We start from the raw sequence: 16,472 nt of genomic DNA, 5'->3' as shown, positions 1-16,472 counted from the left end.
TTTTTCTAGCTCTGAAGTTGCCTGCAGGAGTTCAGTATTATCTGACTTAATAAAATGCAATGTATTAATGCTGTCGCTACTGTCTGGCGATACCTTCATAAAAACATTTTTGTGGAAGTATTTGTCAAAGTCTGTGATGCCTTGTTGTACCTGAATGCCCAGTGTCTAAACAAAACAGATCTTTTCAGACTCAAAGGCTATAAATGCAGAATACTTTCATCAATTATAAGTGTTAGTGTTATAATTTTGGGAGTGTTTGTATAGACAATATAGAACGTTACTGTGTGCTTCTGTGGAGTGTTAACCTTCTGTGACTTGTTCTAAATCTTTGATCACCTTTTAAATTGTGGTAGGGAGAGATAAGGGAATGTTTCAAAATGGTTGAAAGAGGATTTTTCTGGAGCCATTCTGCTCCGAGAAATGTGTGACCTGAAGACTTGTTTTCTTGCTCCCGCACTTTCAGAAGAAGGATTTGGTTTCAGTCTTTGGGAATTGTTGCATTTCTAAATGTGGGCAGCAAGGAGATAGGATAGGAAAACTTGTGGAAAGGAAGAAAGTAGGAAACATTGGAACATGAAGCACTGTTCTTGGCCAGAAAGTGTAGTAAAGGTTATAGCAGAATTGTAGCCATGCTTCCCAAATTTATATGACCCATTCTTTTTTAATTATTCTTTTTTTAAAATGCTTCTTTCCTCTAATGAAATTTTACTGGTTGTTGCTCAGGAAATAAGATCTGTTCAAGGATTTTAACCATGTAAAGATGAAAAATGTCTTCTGCACATTTTTATTTTATATAAACTTACTTCCTTTTTAGTAACTGAGGTGATTATATACTTGTGTAGTCTTACAAACCTTGGAAAACATAAAATACAGTAGGCACTGATTATTAAGAAATTGAAGTGAAAGTTGAGGTATTTAATCTTTAAAACTGAAGAAGGACAGATGAATTTTACAGGTTTTTCTAGAGAAATGGATACTTTTGATCTCTGGGAAAACAACGTTAAAAATGGTTTTGTTTTTTTTTTATTGGCACTCTTTGCAGATGTTAGAAGCTAGGAACTGCAGTGTTCAGCTAGGAACTGATATCTCTGGAGAAAGTTGGCAATGTAGACACTTGTAGATAGGCTTGGAAGTGGTAACAGACTGTATTTGAAATATTTGCACTTTCAGTAAAAGGAATACTCAAAATTGAAGAGCAAACTATGGAAGTGCCAAACTATACTGGAAAAAACACCCAAGAGTCAGTGTACTTGTAAAGCTAGGTTTTTCACTAGGATAAGGTGATGGGAGTCAGGCTTCATTGGAAAAAGTAGCACTAGCAAGCCATACGTTTGCAGAATTATCCCCCTCCCCACTAGGAGCGGGTGAGAAGTATAGAAGTAGGAAGTATAAATATTTGTGCTAGTCAAACTGATGATAGTGTGATGGATAGATAAAGGTTTGGCATGAGCTCTAGAAAGCAGGCTGCTGTTGGTTGTTTTGGTTTGTTTTTTTCCAAATTGTCCAAATCTCCCTTATTTAGTGTTTTGCTGCAGTTTCACTTGTCTGTTGTTTGTTTCCCCGCCCCCCTTCTATGCTAGACCTAACCTGTTTTCTTTGAAGTCCTGTATAGCTTTGCTTTTATTAACTTTTCTGTTCTGCACAAATTTCTTATGTGCAAGAAGAGTAAATGAGAGAAAGGTACTGTACTTCTTTGCATTTGAAGAGAGCTTCATAAAACACCTAACTAGGGGGAGAAAATGCACAGTGACTGTAAGGTGAAATTAAACTAACCAGAGCCAGGGAAGGAGGCAGCCTTAAAATTGCCAATGATGCAAGTTTTGGGTAAAGCTTCTACACTGTCTTGTCTATGTGAAGAAAGAAGGAGGTGAAGAAAGGAGCTACTGTAAATACCTCAAGTTACTGAGAGGCTTATGCTGTCTGTGTAAATCACTATTCTAATTACATTGCCACTAAACTTTAAATACCAAAAAAAAGGCAGAAGGATTTTTTTTTTCGTTACTCTAGATGGATGAAGGAGGTATTTAGACTTTCCTGAACACCTGATCTATCCAAGATTGGAGGTACCTTGTTGTTTGACTAAAAGATGTATTACTGGTTTGTGATAGGAATGCAAGATTGCTACAGATTAATCTTTTCACTTGTTTGTAAATAAGAAATGGTGAGCTCCATTCCTCTTAAATCTGGAGGTCACCTAAATAACAAGTATAAACTGGGAAAGATGTGGAGAATGAAGGAGAAACTGGCTTGTGTTTCTGGTTGATTCCAGAGAGACAGTATAAAATAAATTAGAGGAAGGGGAGAAATGTGATACATGCATTGCTTTTAATAAATATTTCCTGATGTATAAGAATTTGGTCTGACTTTAGTGGTTTGGTTTGATTACTTCGGCATGTTGCAACTTTGTAGTGAAGGGATTTCTTCTTAGGCTAATAAATTGTGCCTGCAAAAAATAAACAATAACCAGAAGTCATTTTATTAGGTGTGATCTTAAATTAGGCCAGGGAGACTTAAAGGTATGTTTTTTGTGTTGTGTTTTTTCTGAAGCTGCATGAATGATTGTTTGCATCCTCTGCTGCCACATGGCATATGATCAGACCAAATAAGGAAGCAGCTTGCTGTTCTGCCTTATAAGTGAGTGAAAGGGGACTTGCTGAGAGAATGAGCAATTGCTGTACGGAGTAGTCAAAGGGAGTGCAAGTCTGGCAAGACCAAGTGGGAAGTATGGATTTGGATAGTCTAGGCCCATGCATGTTACTGTTCCTCTTTTGCTTGTCCCTTATTCCTTGCATGTGTGAAACCAGGCCTTTATTATCTGGTTTTATACATATACCAAGTATAAGACAGCAAATTAATGTTGTAGTTAGAAGGAATGGGAATAGGATGAGGGGGTAACAAATAGAAGCAGAAGCAGCTGATCCATATGTTTTATTTGCATAGTTTAGAGATAATGTCTTCATAGTCAAAGGATAGAAACTTTCAGAGGGAGATCTGTAATCTTTCAGGACATGCCATCTTCAGCATCACTGTTCCTGTATGCTTCTCGGTGCACGATGTAGTGTAATGTGAAAGAGGGCAGAGTAGATGCGTTATGGAGAGTGCTGTAAATACAAATAGCTAGCAGAAGGCAACAGGAGGAAGCATGTTTTGAAAAGATCAGGCATCAGGACCCCCTAAATTGCTGTATGTTATGCTAGGATAGAAAAAAGTTGCAGAGAGCTGGGGAGGAAGAGGGTAATGTGGAGTGGTTGAATACCATTTTATGGACCACTTCTTCCGAAGTGTCCACTGTTAAGTTTTGGAGAATAAAGGCTATGGAGTAACTTGTGATTAATGATGAAAATGTGGGATGTCAACCGTTTTTCTTTGTTTCTGTTTAATGGCTGTCTGTATCGTTATTCTTATAAATGTTTATTGGTTTTTCATAAATTTAGTTTCACTGAGTTCTACATTAACTGGACGCTGCTTGAGGAAAAAAACCCCCACACCTATCTTTTTAAAAAAAAGTTTTAAATATTTATTTGCTTTGGAAAATAGTCTTGTTCTGTTTCAGCTATGTAAGAGTGCATTCTGCTTTGGCTATATAAGAGTGCATCCTGCATCTTAAATAGAACTTTACATTGATTATAAGGCTAGATCAATTTATTCACTCATAGCAGAATCTTATTTTTCTGGTGGTTGGGGAAGGAAGACAAGTGACTTTTGAAGATGTTATCAAGCAAAAGCATACCAAAAAGAAGTCAATAAATAGTTAATTCTGAATTCAGGTGGGTCCATAATCAGCCTTACTGGAAATAATGAGGTTCACCTCCTGTGGATTTTTGTCTCCTGCATAGCAGCTGTCTCCTATAATTCAATAGTTTGTGAAATGCAGTTATAATTGGAAGCGTGTATGTGACCTATGTTGTTTGCTCCTACTTCAGCATTAATAATATGATATTCAGGGTGAATAAACACCATTTATATATTCAGTACTCTTTAGTATTGTTATCCTTTGCGTGGTTTTTATAGCAGCTATATTTTTCTTTCTGCTTGCTTTAAATTTTTTTAAATGTCTTCTATTTGAAATTTTTACTCTCCTAAGTATGCGTAGTTATCTGCAATTCACTTTGCAGTTATTGGCTAAAAACAAGGTCAATAGGAACAAGATCTGTGTTCTAAACTAATTGAGTTCTGTTTGCAAGGTTTGACTGACAAACATATCTGTACAGAGTTGTTTTCCCCTGAACGGATGAACTGCAGATGTCCTTATGGATTCACTTTGTTTTGATTATTTGTGTTGAGACAACAGTTTTTCTTTTAAAATACCATTTTGCATTTGTGGGATTCAAATTGGCTACTTGGACTGCAGAAATGGACACCATTAGGCTTTTTAAGAAGACTTATGTCTTTACAACACTGCTCCATGAAGCATCCTCAGTTGTTTCCACCTGCTATTGATAGAAGAGCATTCTGCACTTGTGCTCATTGGAGCACTGGCCTCCATCACCTTTTCTGTGTCTTCCCTTTCTTGTAAAACTTTGGTTTTGACATGTTGATATAGGTAATAGCCCTGGAGCCACTTAGTGGGACTATTGACGTGTTTAATGTTGTGCTGCTGTATTTTTAAGTGTGGGGTGTTTATTTCTGTGCTAGAAGAAAGCCCCCAGTTATCTGAGGTTGTGTTACTCCCTTTATAACAAGGATAAACTGATGAGGAAAATGTTGGGGAGTCTTAATCTCACTTTTGCTATTTGTCTGCAGGTGGCAATAAAAATCATTGACAAATCTCAGCTGGATGCTGTGAATCTGGAGAAGATCTACCGAGAGGTGCAGATAATGAAAATGCTTGATCACCCACACATTATAAAGCTCTACCAGGTATGAGTAGTGGTGGTGTTTTTCCCTTCTCTCCCTCTCTTTTGCTCCTGTATGAAGAGTGTGCTCTACACCAGTCACTTCTGGCAGATCACCAGTCTGTGACAAACTCTGCTTTTCTGAAGTTGATTTGCATTGGATAAGTGTTTGAATTTTTTGGAAGTACATCAGTTGTGGTCTTTTTCATTCTATGATACAAATTAGGCTGGCTGTGTTAGATACTCAAGTGCACCTGAAATCTGCTTAAAATATGCTGGAGGTTGTAAATTTTGTTAGTGAAAGAGCTGAGTTGGAAATACCTGATGATGAGACTTTGCTGTCTGTTAGTAGACAAGGCACTATGTAAGCTAGAGCAGGGTAGGAATATTCAGCAAAATGTGTCTACAGTGAGTACTAGCTGGGAGGATCTGCGGGGGTATAGTGGTTTTCTTTAGTTGAGTCTTGGCTCAAGAGTGCAGATTGAGGAGTACTTGCGGCCTTTTCTTTTTCTTATCCAAAGATGATATGACATGAGGATACGTAAATCCACATTCTGCAGATGTGCTTGTGATGTAAATGCATGCACCAAGCAAGAGCTTCCCAACACTTTATCTTGAAGTGCACTTACTAGGAGATGGATAACTAGTTCTTTGGATTTATTTTTGTTGGAATCTTATATTTCACTTCTGTGGTGGATATGGATGATTTGATATTTATCCTAAAGTAAATTCTGTATGTTGTGGAATTGAATGCACTCCTTTATAACGTAAAGGATGAATAATTACGGTACAACAATGTGTACTTACATGAGAGTACTTGTGATAACACAGCCAATGAAAACTTTTGAAGGTTTTTACTCGCGACTTTTTTTAGTGCACGCAGAATGTGTAGTAAAATACAGGTTTGTTTTATATTGTTTCTCTTCTGTTTCATTTTCTGTTCCTGGTAGCATATGGTAAAACGTTTGAGGCTGTTGGCATTTCTGCTTCAGTTAACTCTTGCTTTTAAGGCTTTCCTGAGAATATTCCCTTTGGGGTCTGTTTGTTAGTGTTCTGTTTGACAAATCATATGGTGCTTCTGAGATACCCTCTTGTTTCAGGTAAACCTAGCTCAACAAACAAATGGAAGATTTGTGCATGCTAAAACCAGACTTTGAATTTAAGTTCGTCTGATGTTGTCTATAAAGGCGATGTGAGCACAAGGACTTGGACTTGTGGTGTTGGAGTTGTTCTACTGAATAAAGACAAAGATTCTGGTTTAGACTTTCTTAGCTTTAATTTCACCTTATGAGAAAGAGACTGGCCCTTCTTGTTTAAAATACTGATTCACTGAGTAGAGGCAGACCTTAGGGAGTTAAATTTCTAACTTGCTTGAGTAGTATCTACCACAGTTTCTTCTGAATGAATGATAAAATACAAAAATGGCAGAGGAGAGTGAGAATAGTTAAATTAAGTGTGGAGATCAGCAAGATCACTTGAAGAGGAGGGTAATTGTTGTGTAGTGCTTACTCCTTTATTATAAAGGGATTGGCTTGTTAGAAATACATTTGGGAGATAGGTGAGTTTATTTTTAAAATAGCCTTCAATCAAATTGTCTCGGTTTGCTTGTGTAATGTGCCCATACAGTCTTTCCAAACTGTTTTGCCTTCCAGATACAGACATTTCAGTCATATTATGCTCAGCCGTTGTAGATTTAAACAAGGGTGCAGGAGAGACTGAAGAACTGCCATCTTGTTCTGTCTGCTGGCTTGTCAGTTTTTTGGTAATTCTGCTGGTTTTATAACTATAGATCTTTCAGGATTTGCCCTTTTTCTTTTTAAGCATTCCTCTAAAAAGAATTTATTTGTGAGCAGTCTTAGTACTTTCATGCTTATGCACAAATAAAATGCAAAAATACGTTCAAAAGGGTCTTGTCCACAGACAGCTCGGACTGAACTATTTTACTGTGGCTACTGAAAGAGGCCCAAAATGTGTTGGGTATTGAAATTGTTGTACTGAAGGGAAGTTCTAAATGACTCTTTATTTTGAAGCAGAGGACTTTTCACTTTCAGTATATCTTTTGATTATGCTGTTTGTACAACACGTTCCTGAGTAGCTGTTTAAACAATTGAGGAGAAACATTAGGAAGAAAGCTGTAAGATAACTGACTAGGCAGCCTTTTCTCAACTTACATCATGGAAGTACGGAATTTTGAATTGTTGGGTGAAATCTTTCTGTTCAAAAGTTTTGAAGACTTCCCTTTACCCTCTTTCTTTTTTCCTGTTTATGTCCCTCTATTCCTTCCAGCCTCCCATGTTTTTGAATTGTAAATAGCCTGTTCTTGTAAAAGGAAGGCTGGAACTTACCAGAAGAGAAGTGGAAGATGCTTAAAGTTTGGTGGGGTTTGTTTGGTTGGGTTTTTTTGTCCCCCCACCAGAGGATATATTGAGGATGTGATAGTTCTGTACCTGTACTGTCCAATTGTACAATGGGATCCTGTGATGAGGTGTTTTTACCTGAATTTTGCCAGGTTTTAAGACTGATGCTCATCTGGTAGTTTGTTTTTGGTTTGTGTTTTTTTTTTTCTTTCTGTAACTAGAGAACTGTTGGTAACAGAGGTCAATATTATCCCCAGTCATCTTTCTGAAGCAGCAGCCATCAGCATGTTGGAAAAGTTGAGCAGGGGGAATTAGTTTAGGCCAATTCCTTAAAGGAAAGTCATTAAACTAGCTGCTGAGGATACTATCATTTTGTGTTAGTCACTTGTGGCCAAGAATCCTGTCTACCTCCTCCTCTATACACTGGCTTTATGAAGTATTTAAAGCTTATCCTTGTGCTTAGCATGCAAATGCTCCCCTTGAAATTGCTGAGGTAACTTGAAACAACAAAGTGTAAGACAAAGACTTTCATGTCTTTCCCAGATGAGAACAATGAAAATAAGTATCCATTTTGGTGTTTGTTTGCTTTTTGCTCTTCCTGCAAACAATCTCATGTGCAATTTCTCCATCAACAGGTGATGGAGACGAAAAGCATGTTGTACCTTGTGACAGAATTTGCCAAAAATGGAGAAATTTTCGGTAAGCAAGTGAATATTTTAATGTTAACTTCTGAAGTTTGTCGATTGTATTTATCTTGCCCAAGGATCCCTTTTACTGTAGTACGTCACTTTCCTTTATTTGTCAGAAACTGTGATAACTGTCACTGTTTCTCATTTTAGAACTAAGAACTTTAGGGAAAACTGTTACAGTGTACAGTAGCATGAGAAAAATTCAAAAATTACTGATGTTCCTTTAGCAGAAGACATAGCTTGTTAAACAGAACAGTGCAGCATAATCTCTTATCTCAGCTGACAGAATTACCAGGTTTTCAGCATTGAGTTGAGATGAAAAACTAAATTTAAACGTTCAGCCTGATAATGAACAGCAACCCAAACAGTATTTCAGGTAAACTGAAGAATCTGTTTCTTGTGAAGTTATGTACTGATTTATCAGACATGATTTTTTAGTAGGTTTTCAGGAGGAACATGGTGGGCAGGAGGGGGTGTCAGGGTGACTTGGAGTAGCACTCGTAGTAAGAATTTCAGTTGTCTGTGACCTGCATGGTCATATTCACATTAATTGGCATTCTTTGGCTCAAACTCATCACTCAAGCAGAATTTCAGTGTTAAATTTGTGTGAAATACATTTTGGGTGGTTTTTTTTTATTTGTAATACTACATGATGCAACTTTTTTGTTTTGTAATGCTCAGCTGGACAACAGATCTCATTTCTTTGGAAAAAGTTGTTACTTAAATCAGTGCAGGACAATTGTAGTATATAAATATTCTGAGCAGATAACACTTCACACTTGCTCAACCCTATTAGTGTATGTGATTGCTGAAAGTGTGGAACAGTAGAGAATCCTTCAGTATTTTGAAGGACCAGGAGAACTGAGGAAGCTTACTAAATTGTAAAATCTGATGATGATTATGTAAAAGGGAATTTGTGTGGTGGCTGTGCATCAGCCTTTACTCTTCCCAAGGGCTAGAGCGAATAGTAAAAGTGTTTCCACACTCCTGAGGCTTGCGTTCTAGTATTGGAGGCGATTCCTGCACACTTTCTCCCTTCTTGATTGTGGTTAATGGGCACAGTAAAAAAAAAAATCTTCTACATGTATGTAACAGAGACCTGGTTATGGCAGCCAGGTTGTAGCCTTTGAGCTCCCCTTCACTGTAGCCTGAGTGTCATAACTCTAAAAAGTCAGGCTTATGGCATCTGCTATGCCATTATTGGTTATCTCTAGGGCGTTTTGTCTTCCATGATTGTACTGTGCATATGTGTCCCAAGTTATCGTTTGAGACTTTTCTAAGCTGTTGAAGCTAGGGTAGCAGTGAAGTCCTCTCAAGGAGGGACAGGCTGATTTCCACCCCCTGCCCCCCACCCCGAGCTAGCAGTGTATAGCGGTGGTCCTGTTTAGGTCATAAAGAAGAAATATATGACATGTGATACTAAGTAGTTAAATGCATTTCATTTTGACCTGTGTTAATACCTGTAACTTAACTAACCTGTGTTAAGTGGACTTTAAAATGCGCATTAGTGATCATAGTAAAAATGTTTTTCTTCAGCTGCTGCACATCTGACAAAAATTTGGGTGAGCCTGTGTTGTTCTGACCAAAGATGAGCTTGCTATTAATAAGCTTGTTTGAAATGGTTTACAACCTGCAGAATAGCAAGACAATGTTCTAATAAGGCTGGGATGATAAAATACCAAGAATTTTACTGCCATTTCTGGATACAGCATGTTAGCATAGGTCTATTTTTGGGGTTTGGTAACCTTTGAATATCTTGTGCATTTCTCAGGAAGGTGGGTTTGGTTGTTTTGGTTTGGTTTTTTGTATTGTGTGTTTTTCTTTGAAGGAACAGCATGATTTGCTTTATGCTGATTACCATCTGGAAACACTGAATAAGAAGAAAGGGTATTCTGTTTTTCTCACCTTAAGCTGCTGGTCTCAAACCAGTGCTGATCTTGAAACCCAGCCATGAGTTGCAGGCTGGCTGACAACTCCCCCCCTGCCCTCCCCTCCTGAAATCTTTCCATTCGTCTTATTACTTGCCTTGGGAGCTACAACATTGGAGGTTGTTTGTCTTGCAAGATTTGTATGCAGACTTGCATAAGTGGTTAGCATAAGCCAAAAATCTCTCTAAAAATTACCTTTGTACCTATATCAGGTTAAGTTTGTGTATTTTGTGTAGTTTTAAGGTTTCATATGTGAAACATTCTCAGCTCAGTCAAGATTCGATAACTATTAATTGCATTTACATGACCAGAAGATTTTTGCTGCTGCTTTATGTGAGAAAGTGAGGTGGTCATAGGGAAAAACAAATTAACAGAAGGCAAAAAATATGAAACTTTAATCAGCGTGGCCAAAGATTCTAGAAGTAACTTGGATGGTGACTCTTTTTGCCTTCTTGTTTGTCTTGGCTTTAATGTGTATCATTTCCTGTAAAACTCTGACTTAAACTCTTAGTTCATTCTGAAGAAGCAAAGCCTTTTGGGCTCTGAGACTTTCTCTGTTTGCAGATCCCTTAATGTATGTTTCAGACAGTTTAGCTAATTCTTAGACCTTGTTGTCTGATTAAAATAACTAAGGAATCTTTCTGGGTCCTTTATTAAAGACTTAATGTTTCTGTACAGGTTTTTTCTAAATTAATCATTTTTTCTGATTTATTGGAATGATTTCTCAGTGACTTTTGTAATTAAGGATGGGATATTCTACTCTTGTATGTATTTGCCACTGCTATATATGTTTTTGGAGGAGGAAGCAGAAATTAGGTAACGGCAGAAATGTTAGAATTTCAAAGTCTCTTCCATTTTTTTTCATGCAGGCTCTCAAAGTGTACTGCAACAGTCCTTGGTGAAAAGCAAATGGTCACTGTCTAGCAATATGTAATAACTTTGTTCTAAGTTTGAATGGTACCCGAGACAATCAGTTTATTTTCCATGAATGAGTCTAGTATGTCCTAGTAGAGTAACAGAAGGAAGGAACAGAAAAATGGCAGAGGAGCAGAGATATTCTCAAAGACAAAGAAAATCTTTTTTAGCTGGAATATTTCACACATAGCAGGTACTGGTGCTTTGTTCAGGAATTCAACTGAGGTGTTAAAGTGACAACCTTTCTTGCTTAATAAAAGCTAATTTCATGACTTTTATGCTTGATACCCAGGCACTTAGGAGTTTTCAAGTGCATTTCAGTTGCAATGACGAAACTGGAGTTGCTGAGAAAATTTCTCTGAAACTGTCAGTCAACAACACCAGGCAGAATAAACTCAGGAGGGCAATGGAATAGAGTTCAGCGTGTAGAGGGCTCTGGTGATTGGAGTGCAGAAGAGGTGGAGCCTGGCTTATCTTTATTTTTTTACACTGGGGGGGCAAGGGGATGGATTTCATGGAAACAGGACTCAAATGTTCAAAGTCCCTTCTTGTCTGGGTTATCTTCACCCCCTGCTCCCCCCCCCACACACACCTTTAAGTCTTTGTCATTGAACTGCTTGTGTCATAAGCAGGACATCATGTATACGGCAACTTTGATGTAACTGGAAAGTAGAGAAAAGCAGATTGGTATTTGGAAAACCAAAAAAGTAAAAAGATGACTGAAACTATATGAGCTTTTCTTCTTCCTGTTCTGATCCCTCTTTGGGTGTATTGAAATTGTTATGTCAAACTGAACAATGTGTGAAATAGTCTCCCTTTATAACATTAGTTTTCAAAGCACAAGTAGTGGGATACTCTTCTGGATTCCTGTACCCAAGTGTGTTCAAAGTTTCTAACACTTTGCCATGCATGATCCTGCTTTTGGGAGGATTTTACTTTGTTTTCTCTTGTAAAGCAGGATGGTTAGAAACGTGTGGAACTTGCTGTTTCTTCAGTTAATTAGTCTCCTGACGGCTTTTAAGTATTGCGCTCCATTTTGTTCTTTGACTAACCTTTTGATTGCACCTGAAGGGGGACTTTAACAACAAAACAAGCAGAAACCAAACAAAAACTTGCTCTATGTTTGTGGCAAGAGCAGCTTGTTTAAATTTTTACTCAAAAGCTAGTGAGGTGGGAGAAGTATAATGAGAAAGACAAACTTCAGTCTATTGCAGCTGATCTTCCTGTATGTTCCCTCTGTAATCAATGAGGAGTGAGGTGCCTCTCAGGGGGCTGGTTCAGAGCTTTGACTCACTCTCCAGAGGAGCCTCTCTTCCTTCTCTGAGTACAGGAGGAGCTGAGAGAGATCAGACTCCCTAGGTTGAAGTTAGTCTTTGTGATAGCTCTTCTGAATGACTTACCTTCTCGGTGATGTACAACATTTGTGACCATTTATAGAAATACCTTTTCTGTTTTCTTGAATAAGATACTTTAAAGAACATAGCATGTTTTTCAGGATGGTTGTCAGTAGTTGGTAACTGGTAAATGTTCTCTTAATACCATGTCAGGCTTTCAGGTTCACTGTGAGTAGCTTAGTATTAAACCCCGTTGAGTCTTTTCAGCTCTGCTAAACCATTATTTCATAGTCCTGACTGGTAGTTCATGGATAGGATCATTTTTAACCCCTGTTCTAACATGCTTCACTGTCTTTATAGCTTCAGTGAAATTTTCTATACTCAACAGCATTTTTGAATTTGCCTTTTGCCAGCTAATGTCATCGCAGTAAATGTTTAGCCTGAATACTTCAAATGCTGTTACACTTTTAGATTTGTCTTTTGAAAAGGTCTTTAGACTTAATAAAACATTTGAATTAAAAGGTTTCAGTTGTGCTTAATACTTTACAGATCTATAAAGCTTTTTAACTAGCTGCTCCCACTGTGTTTTCAAAAGTATCTTTATAGCCACCGTCTTGTAACCTTCTTCAGCGTCATTCAACTGAGGTCTCTAAAACAGCTGAGATGCAGATTATCTGTTAGCTAAACTAACTACAGTGAACCTGTTCTGAAGGGCTAATTCTCTAGCTTCTCCTCAGTGACTGATTGTTTATATTACAAGAATCCAGACTGCAGAGAGGGAAGCTGACTGTTACACCTAAGAACAACATAATCGTTCAGCAAGAGGGAAGGGAATATCCAAGCTTTCAGTTATGGCTGTTTTTCCCCCTCTTGCTTGCTGAGATATTACATGTGCATTTTAAAAGCAGTAAACGTGACCAAACTACCAGCTTGTATGATTTATGTCTAGCTTAACAATTGTAACTGTTTAAAGGAATGTGCTGCTTTTGGATGAAGTTTAGGAGCAATTATTTTGATCTTGTCCTTCGGTTTCCTTATGTGGCCTCCCACTGGGTTTTAGCATGAAACTACCAAACAAGTGATAATGGCACAACTTCTTCATCTAGTGCTCCAGTACAGTATTTGACACCTAAGAGGGTGACCGTACCAATGTATGTACTTTTCTACTTCATGCAAGAAATGTGAAGGAGAGAAAGACTAAGGAATAGTTAAGAGGCAGACATTTCAACTGCCAGGCATGGTGTCTGGGAAGAACAGCTGAACTGCATTTGCATACTCACTCTGTTACCTTACATCTCATAGTTAACTTTCCTGATTGTACACATGTTCCTTACAACCTGCAGTCTGCTTTGCAGTTGGACAGTAGGTTGCAAGGGCCTTGCTGCCTTTTAGAGAACCTACAGGAAATAATAGGATACTGTCACACTATATTATTGTGCTAATACTCCTATTCTTATACAGGCATCTCTCCACTTTACTGTGAAGAACTATAAGATTATTGTGAGATTTTTCAATAGTTCACAGTGGAAGCAATGTTTATTTCTTACTCTTGCTAGATGCCAGCCAAGGCATCCACCACCCCATTAAAAAAAATTAGTTTGGTGGAATGATAGTAATGCACAGAAATGCAAAATAAACTCCTTTAGCCAGTTCTGTTTGTGCTCTGCCTCTCTTGTCCCAAAGGGTGCCTTGGGACTTAAGCCTGGTTTTGCAAGAGGCTCTTGTGCATTCACAGTGTGTGCCCAATGGTTGTATGGGACAGTAGATCAACCCAGGCAGTCTAGTGGGTCTCATCTTCTGCACACTCAAAATCAAACATCCCTGAGAAGTAGATGTCAAAGCAAATCTGATTTTTTGAATAGCAAAGCACTGAACTTGCAGAGAGGCTGGTAAATATTTGGAAAAACATCCCTTACACAAAACAGCTAAATGTGGAAACACGCCTACATTAAATAAGTACAGTAACTAGTCATGCAAAGTGTGTTATAGTTGTGCAAATGAAAAAGTAATGGTACTATTACAGTTTTATTGACACTTTTCTGTGTGTTTCTCTTGGAAACACGCAGTAATTGATGTACAGTTTAATCAAAGTGGCCTAAATTCTGTACTGGATTTTGTTCTACACATTAGGGAAGTCGAAGTAGCATTCTTTTGTCATTAAACCAAATTCAACCAAGAATGAGACTCCCTTCATAAGTGGTCCTTTCCAATATTGCAGTATCCTGGCTCAGTCGATACAGAAGACAGTCTTACAAGTTTTGTAGAGTATTTCAGCATAAATATGAAGCTTTAAGGAGACTTTTGTCTCCTTAAATAGAATGTTTGATTGCATAAACCTCTGGGCTTACAACATAACTTCTCAGTATCTTGCGCCTGTCTAAGTGAAGAATAAACTTTTGAAGTATCTCCAGAAATACTTCCACATGAAGGACACATTCAGACATCTCTTTGATTTCTTAGTGTAGTAGTATTTCATTATGTCTGTACCTGTAAGAGCCTAGTTTTACCTAGCAGTTTGCCCTGGACAATTTCGTACATGTTTTGAGCAGAGATGCAGAAAGCTGGACTGGAATGGACTTGAGCAGCTATCTGCTATGTCTAGTTGTGGCACAGAATCAGCTGCCCATTCTGGGAAATGACCCTAGAGAGATTCAGTAACCTTCCTAAACAAAGCTATTCAGGATCTGAGGTTTTTTAATTATAAAGATTCTTTCTAATGTTTTATATTTCCTTAGCTGAAACTTTAACCAATTACTGCTGCTTCTGTTAATAGGCATTCATAAGACTAGAAATATAAGCTGTCCCCTCATAAGGAATTTTTTTGATCCTTACTAAACGTGAACCGCATGAGTGATGTCATGACTGCCTTACAGTAAACCCAGATCATAGAAGAGTTGAGGTTGGAAGCGATTGGTAGAGAACGTGTAGTCCAGCCCTGTGGCTCAGACAGGTTGCTCAGGACCATGGATGGAGACTACAATCTCTAGCCAACCTGTTCCAGTATTTGACTACCTGCACAGAAAAAAAACTTTTTCTTAGATTTAAATTGAATTTCCTGTGTTTCAGTTGGCTCCCACTGCCTTTGTCCTTTTGCTAGGTACTTTTGCTGAGAAGAGTCTGGCATTGTCATCTTCCTCCTGTCAAGGATTTACACACACAATAAGATTCCCCTCTGGACCTTGTCTTCCTCGGGCTGAACACCCACAGCTTTCTCAGCCTCCCCTTGTACAACAAGCACTTCAGTCTCTTAATCATCTTTATTATCCTTCACTGTACTCACTTTGGTATGTACATGCCTCTTTAACGGAGCCTTAAGATAACAAATTTAAAATGTGTGCAGTTGTCCACATAAAAGTACCATATTTTAAATGAAAAGTGTTGCCCACTGGGTTTGTGAGACAATGTCCAAGTCATATGTTTTGAAGCGAATACCATCATAATCTTTCAGTTGTACAGTAAACAAATGTACGTTGGATTACTGAAAAGACTGGACAGGAAGCTGCTTTCTGCTGTGGATCCAGCTGAATCTAGGATGGCTTCTGGTTCCTATTTTATTACAGAAAAATGAAAAAGAAGGGGAAGAAAAAAAACACACAACAAACAAACAAAAATCAAACAACAAAACCCTACCATAAAAACACGTAGCCAGAGGGTATGACATAAGGCTAAGATTTGTCAAAGAAAATACATTTATCAAAGCATAGGTAGATTTGCTATTTCAGTCTTTGCAAGGTACAACAGGGTGCTTTGCCCTAGGTATCTGCAGTAAAAAATAAAGAGTCGTGGTTCTTAGCTCTAGAGCTATATGCCACACACATTCAAACAGTGTCCGGATTCTGGTTATTGTGGCAGAATGTCTCTAGCAAGTTTCAGCTGTCTTAAAGTGGTTTCTGTAACCCGGGGGCTGGCACACTGCCTGTAGCCCAGCCTTCCCTATTTGCAAGCTAGTTAATGCACCAATAGTATCCTTGCACATACCATCACCTATTTAGATAGACTGGTACGTTCTAGTTCTCCAGGAGAGAAAGCGGTGTATTTCAGAATAAATTACCTATGCCATGCAGAATACTAGACTTGGTGGAATACTGAAGGCCAAGGCGGTTTGGAATCTTTAAATAAGTCCTGACAGGCTAGAGCCATAAAAGCAAATGACAGCTTGGATTCATTAATTTGTTTGCTGCATTGCTAACAAGTGATGGATTAACAGTTTAAAGAGCTGCCTTGCATTCAGTCAAATTTAGTTTGTGCCTTTGATATCTGACTTCACCTTAATATCATATGATTTGTCAGTCACTTTTTGACTGAGTGATATTTAGCCTGCAAATATTATGATATCCCCTTACTGCCAGGCTTTTGTTTGTTCTTGTGCTTTGCCAAGTTAAACCAGCTGAAAGTGTATTAAGACTTAAGTAGG

General features: G+C 38.1%; 1 protein-coding gene across 1 annotated transcript in view; it reads left to right on the top strand.

Moving 5' to 3' along the window:
* Nucleotides 1-4,743: 4,743 nt before the first annotated feature.
* Nucleotides 4,744-16,472, top strand: part of SIK2 (salt-inducible kinase 2) — a gene marked incomplete at its 5' end in the record, with an annotated part of 44,770 nt that continues 33,041 nt past the window's right edge. Inside the window, 2 exons of the mRNA XM_009701085.1 lie at nucleotides 4,744-4,860; nucleotides 7,828-7,891. Coding sequence (XP_009699387.1) covers nucleotides 4,744-4,860; nucleotides 7,828-7,891 — 181 coding nt within the window. The remainder of the gene's footprint in view (nucleotides 4,861-7,827; nucleotides 7,892-16,472) is intronic.

This window comes from Cariama cristata, unplaced genomic scaffold (genome assembly GCF_000690535.1).
Source record: "Cariama cristata isolate BGI_N322 unplaced genomic scaffold, ASM69053v1 scaffold3275, whole genome shotgun sequence".
NCBI lineage: Eukaryota > Metazoa > Chordata > Aves > Cariamiformes > Cariamidae > Cariama > Cariama cristata.
Note: the sequence above shows the minus strand (reverse complement) of the source record. Positions and strands in the feature narration are given on the sequence as shown.